General features: G+C 39.2%; 1 protein-coding gene across 1 annotated transcript in view; it reads right to left on the bottom strand.

Annotated features, from left to right (window-relative positions):
• Positions 1-1,759: 1,759 nt before the first annotated feature.
• Positions 1,760-6,524, bottom strand: part of mkln1 (muskelin 1, intracellular mediator containing kelch motifs) — a 9,884-nt gene continuing 5,119 nt past the window's right edge. The window contains exons 7-18 of the mRNA XM_025057633.1: positions 6,473-6,524; positions 6,111-6,176; positions 5,529-5,641; positions 5,130-5,342; positions 4,503-4,724; positions 3,913-4,042; positions 3,382-3,529; positions 3,081-3,195; positions 2,814-2,953; positions 2,591-2,693; positions 2,465-2,519; positions 1,760-2,272 (exon numbers count right to left, since the gene is read on the bottom strand). The exon at positions 6,473-6,524 is cut by the window's right edge and continues 74 nt beyond it. Coding sequence (XP_024913401.1) covers positions 2,151-2,272; positions 2,465-2,519; positions 2,591-2,693; positions 2,814-2,953; positions 3,081-3,195; positions 3,382-3,529; positions 3,913-4,042; positions 4,503-4,724; positions 5,130-5,342; positions 5,529-5,641; positions 6,111-6,176; positions 6,473-6,524 — 1,479 coding nt within the window. The 3' untranslated portion in view covers positions 1,760-2,150. The remainder of the gene's footprint in view (positions 2,273-2,464; positions 2,520-2,590; positions 2,694-2,813; positions 2,954-3,080; positions 3,196-3,381; positions 3,530-3,912; positions 4,043-4,502; positions 4,725-5,129; positions 5,343-5,528; positions 5,642-6,110; positions 6,177-6,472) is intronic.

Here is a 6,524-nt window from a genome sequence, read left to right as displayed (position 1 = left end):
AGTTATTTTCATTATTAGTAGCCCAGCATCTGCTGAAACCACTTTCTAGGTCTTACTACTCTGGAATTCAAAGCCTAGATAAAGTGGTAATATTTGCATCAGTACTGATATATGGACAACTACCGTAAAATAACTGCAAAAATGGATGTGTCCTGATTCAGGTTAACAACAACCGTGGTACAAGACTGTGGTAGAATTTTGGCTACCCTTGGTTAAAGGAAGTGAAGAAGAAGGAGGAGGAGGAGGAGGAGGGCTCTTTTGTGGAAGACGATGGAGTGTGATGGTCGATGCAGGGACTTTTAATGAAGATACAACAGATGGTCAGATCTGACAGAACAGGAGCTGGATTCATATGTGCTATGGAAGCTGGATGGGAAAATTAAAGAGTGTTTTCCGAATAAGAATGTCAAACAGGATCCCGTGATTGAAGCTGGAAATCAAGAAGTGTGTGTCGAATGCGAGGGAGACTGAACGCTCCACATACTGATTGGACTAGATGTGAAAGAGGAATTATGGAACAAGATGGAAGAACTGGTGGAAAGTGTCAAATGATAGTAAGCAGCAATAGTACCGACTTAAATTGACTATGGGTGACGGGAATGTAGGAAAGTCAATGCCAGGATTTGCAGGATGATAATACTCATTGGTTATGAAGGGGAAAACGTATACTGGTATACTAGCTGACTAAACACAGCTGGAGGACGCATGATAAATGGCGGTCTAATATGTCAGAACAATGGCAAATTCTTAGTAGTTACACAGGTTAAAAATTCTCAGCAACAGGGGGCAGTATAGGAGACGTTCAGATCATTGAGCAGCTTTAATTCTATAGGAGACGTTCAGATCATTGAGCAGCAGTTTTAATTCCCTGCCCAGAAAAATGCAATACAGTAGATACAGTATTTGTTTTGAAAGTATTGGTTGAGAAATACCAAAAAGGCCCGTGGGAGCTTCACTGTGTCTTTGTAGTAATGTAATAATTGAATAATGTCAGGAGTCAGGGGTGTCGCAAAAACCGTATGTAAATGCTGCAGTACATCTACAAGGTGCAGTCAGAGTGACAGATCGGTTCAAAATTGTGTTTGCAGAGACTTTATATGTGGTGAAAATAGGAGGCAACGGAGAAACATTGGTAGAACACAACAATGTAAAACCACCACCAGGGGACATATGTAATAGAAAGACGGGATCGAGTTTAAATGCTTAGGCCGATGAGACCTTTTACAATAGAAAGACGGGATCGAGTTTAAATGTTTAGGCCGATGAGACCTTTTACGATGTACAGCCGGGAGACTAACCGCCTAAGAGAAGACTGAGCCGGAGGTGGCCAAGTTGAAGATACTGATTATTTTTCCCCAATGCTAAGGTTAAGAGTGGTTGGTGGAGCGAAAGACGAGATGGTTAGGAAAAGTGCTAAGTAGGCATTGCAGAAATGTTGATCAAAGTACTTCAGAGATGGAGTTTCCAGGCAAGAGAATAAAAAGGAAGACCCCTGAGAAGATTTAATGCACGTACCGAAAGACCATATGGAAATGATTGGTATGCTAGTAGATGAGGGAAAAGAAGGAAAATGAAGGCAGTTGGCAACTTTAGAGGGTGCAGCTATAAGAGAAAGGTAATAATGTTTGATTTTTCTCACATCTTTTCTTCTCATGATCACAGCTGAGGCCTCACCTGACCCTTTTTGACTACCGATTTTGCTCTTGTCAGACAACAATAAAGAGACGCGTAAAGATTAGGATGTCTCCACACTGGCCTGTACAGATGTTTCCATTAGTCCAAAATTTAATACTTTCATAAATACAAGACTGAAACAAATGGGTGGAGTTTGTCCATTGTTTTACCTGACTGAACAAAAGCCCGGAGAAAAAAGTGGCATTTGGCACAATGATGACATAATGTAAGTGATACCCAAATAAAACTGTAAAAAGACATCTCTACGGCGTTCATTATGTGGAACATAAAAGATGACAATGTGCATTACTACAGACCAAACGGAGCAGCAGCAGTTCGTTGTGATGGAGTACATAAAAACGTCAACCAGCAGAAATCCTTAACAGAAAAAAAAAATCTACTTCGCTTTACTCAGTTCCAGCAGTTCCATGAGTGGTTTTCAGTTTGTCCAGTAGGAGTCCAGAGAAGGAGACGGCCTAAAGTGTAATGAGGTCTACCAGGTTGCCTTTGGGTGGGGTCATACTGTCTGGGAAAAAGTTGACAAGTGTGTCAAAGAGCTGTGTGCGCTGAGCGTACGTCTGGTCCACATCTGAAAAACCTGAGAGAGAGACACGAGGAGAGTCGTTGTATGGGTTTAGTCTCTGTGACTCCTTTCTATGACTAAAAGTAGAATTTATTACATGCTAATCATACTTTTTAATTTCTCATAGACATTTTTCTACATAGACAAATGTAGTTGTATGGGTGTCACTTTAATGTATGTACATAAACAGGTATATCAGATCTTTACCCAGGGGAATAAAGCTGGAGCCGGACTTGAAGAGTGCAGACGGCAGGAGCTGGAACTGAAGCACATCACAGTCTTAGTTGGTTAACAGCATTAAATCAACAGCTCTGAACGGCTCAGGGTACATACCTCTTTAGTCTCATCAGGGTCCGTATGGTCCACAGTCAGTGACAGATCATTCTGAAGGTATTTCAGTGCAGTTAATGGTTCTGACTGAGCTTTTTCCTCAAACCTGACCAATGAAAACGCACCAATGAAAACGCTGATATAGAGTTACATCAATAAGCAGTAGACTACAACGACCCAAAGGGAGACTGAACAACATTACAATTATAACGGTACTTTGCCACACCTGTATTTTCTAATAAGGTATCTGCAGTGTCGAAGCAGATACTCCTTTGAAGGCCGACACAGTTTGAGAGACCAAAAGTCATCGAGGCGCATCTTGGGAGAACAAGACTTGCCTGGGTTTCCTCCAAATAGGTAATGGACCTAGAGACACAAAGGAGAAGATAAAGTTGAACCATGTTATAACTATGTTCATTTGGAGGATTTTTGTCAATAACCTAAAATGATGATACAAAAATAATCTGTAGGCTGTGATGTGATTGTACAATACCTTGTGCATTTCATCATAGACCAGCTGGTGTGCAAAGCGTGGACATGGTTCTTCCTCCTGAAGAGCTTTACTTAGGTTTTCTTTAACTGCCTGATCGTTCTTGTATACACATGACCTGAATAAAGGATGGGGGGGAAAATAATCCTACATGACTTTTTACACAACAAATCCAATTTAATAATCTTTAATTAAACATACATTTAACACTGATAGCAACACACAAGGTAACACTGCTAGGATAGCAACACACAAGGAGTGTTCTACACTGGGTGAAAATGGAACTAAACAAACAAAGTCCTACCATTTGTTGCGGGCTATGTCGTATATCCAGAAGGAGTTACGGACATTCTCTTCACGTTTTTCTTTGTCTTTGCTGAGCCCTGACAGAACATGGATCTCATTCAGATCAGGGTCTATGGTGGCTCTTTGAGTAAAACCGGTCATGGGCACTACACAAAAAAAAGTGAGAGATTTGAAATAAATAATAAATGTAACAATTAAATATATTTATATTTTATGTGTGTGTGTGTGTGAGCAAACACATACATACATATGTGTTTGCACACATATATAATGCATATATGCATCATTATTCCTCAAGTCATCACTTTAATTTATTTCAAACGGAAAATACATATAGCCAGTCAACGGTTGGTAATTTTTAAGTATCAAGATATTTAGCCAGATAACATTTTACCAACGAGACATGGTTATTTTATAGTCTGTTTTGAACCGTTTTCAGTCTTTAAACAAAAGGTTAATCAACTGTCTACTAACAATTTAAAAAGATAAAATTACTGCTCACAACAGAAAGGTCAATTTAATAACTTACCCATACCAGAATCTTTCTTTGTTCCGTCAGAGATTACTTCTACATGGTCTCCATCCACATCATAGCTGAAGAAATCGTTTAGGTATGTCTTTGCCCTCTGACCTCCAAAAACATACAGGCACCGGTTTCTCTGTGGATAAGCACAAGTCAAAAAATTGTCAATAGTTTATTTTACTACATTAATTGTTGCATTTTTATTTTATATTAGTTGGGTGGCACTCTTGGAAGTAGTGAGGAACTACCACCAGACTGGGAAAGAACAGCTGAGGTGGTGATGGAAACTGGAAGCAGGATGACATTAGGTCAGTGGAAACATTACAAGAGAAATTTGGTAATGGAACAAAGATTTTCAGGACAGCATCCACAAAAAGTTTGCAGCAAAGAAAAAGTGGGATAGTCATGGAAATTAAGTAGACACGACTACTGTCAGGCTAGAAGTTTTTTTTGATAGGTTGGAAAGTAGGGAATGAAAAATGTATTTGTACAGTTATTTAAAGAGAGACAAAGAACTGAAAAGAAAGCTCAGAGGCACATGCACACAGAAACATAGACAACGGCTCACAAACGTGACTGTATATATATTCACCTACAATGTGAAAGAGCATGCAGTGTCCGATGCGGGATTGGACATCCTCGGGTCCCGCATTAGAGGAGTCTTCTCGTAAGAGGGTCCACGTCCCGGCTTGACAATGGTAGGTGTACAAGCCACTGAACTGAGGCTCTGTAGTCCGACTATCCTCCACACTGCCATTACACGTCAGGATTCGACCACCGAAAGTGTAAATCATGTGCTTATCTGCATCCATACACATCTACAGGCAAACAAAAAAGAAAATAAATGATTCATTATTATTATTCAATCACCTGGGGAAAAAAACAACAAACTCAAATATGATGAATCCATAAACACTAACACTAACAGATGCAATAGTGTTTCATTTGTTTTACTTGAGTACGGAGTTCTGATAGTGAGGTTTGAGTTTTGTTATTTTACTCGATTGTTTGATGATCCTATTATTTTGATTTCTTTTTGATTTATTATTTTCAAGTTTAATTTTGAACTGAAGCCTTATTAACATATTGTTTGTTTAAAATAGAAAGTACAATAAAACATATGTTCTACATAACAACAAATAATCGTGATTATCATTTTGACCATAATCATGCTCTCAGCATGATTATGCTTCATTTGCCAACACTTTGCTGCGTCTATTTACCTGGTGGTCAAACACCAGTTTTGGTCCTCCGTCAGCAGATGTGTCCTCACTCAGTAGTGTCCAGGAGTTGGCGTCAATGTCATAGCGGTAGAAGTCACTCTTCAGAGACTTACTGTTCCTGACGCTGGAGTCTAAGTATCGACCCAATGTGTAAATCTGACGGCGATGGGAATCAATGCACATCTTGTGGCAGGAACGAGAACTTGGACCATTCTGAATGATAAACAAAATAGTTTTTAAAACTAAAAAAAAAAAAAAATAGTATTAGGGGATTGCAATGATGAGGCTAACAATATTTCATAAAATGATTATAAAATCCATCACTAAAAAACAAATTAGAAAGGGAGGTAAAACGTCTTAATTGTTACTTCTCACAAAGTTCTAAAAAATAATTCTCACCTCTTTCTCTGTATCTCGAGAGATGCAGACCCACTGGTTTTCTTTAACACTGTAAGCCCAAAAGTCAGCTAGGTCTTGAGTGCCATCCCAGCCCCCAAACAGGTACACAGTTTCTGCAGTGGAAAAAAAAAGTGTATTTTTAAAATGAACACAGCTAGTTATTTGCAAACTGAAACACAGAAGTGGTCAAAAAGTAGCTGTGCTGGTCTTAGTAAACTGAGAGGTCGACTGTGGAAAATTAAGAAGTTAAATCTTGGCAAGGGAGAGCGGTTGGATGAAAAGTGTTACTGATAGGCTTTGACTAAAAGTTGGTAGTCAAAACAAGTAAATGAAGTAACTCATAATAATAAGGACCGACCCTTAGTTATCGCACAATGGGAAAAGTTACAGCTTGAGTCTCTGCAACCAACACAGGCAGGGAGGCCCATTTGGGATACTTGGTTCCTCTGGTAAGTGAACCCAGGACTCTCTGCTTGCCAGGCAGATGTGCCAACCATATGGAACCACTAAAGTCTTTGCAAGTGACACCAACACACTCAACAAACTGTTGAGTCATTATACGTATGTAAATATCTGTCTCACCTGTTTGAATGTCAATGACCATTTGATGTCCTCCCCTCATCCCTGGTCTGTTTTCATCCCCATCACCTCCAAGGAAGAGAGAAAAAAAAAATTAAATGTCACATAATTACATTTTTTTAAAAACGTACTGCCCAGTTGAAGCCTCCACAAATGCAAACTGGTTGTTTCTGGTTTGTGGTTTTAACTGGATGTGAAAATTGTATTTTAAGCTCGAAATGCCTAAGTGAAATTAAAAAAATGTCCCCACAGTGTGTGTAAATAACAGCATCCATATCAACAGTGAGATAGAGCAATGATTAGTGGATGGACAGTGAAATTATTGTGTATGCATGAGCATCATTAACTCTTATACCAGGTCTCACCAATAACGTTGTCTTGATAGATTTCTGGGGTGCCTGTGCTCTTGTTGCATTT

This window comes from Cynoglossus semilaevis, chromosome 8 (genome assembly GCF_000523025.1).
Source record: "Cynoglossus semilaevis isolate Cse_v1.0 chromosome 8, Cse_v1.0, whole genome shotgun sequence".
Lineage (NCBI taxonomy): Eukaryota > Metazoa > Chordata > Actinopteri > Pleuronectiformes > Cynoglossidae > Cynoglossus > Cynoglossus semilaevis.
This window is presented reverse-complemented; position numbering and strand designations above follow the sequence as displayed.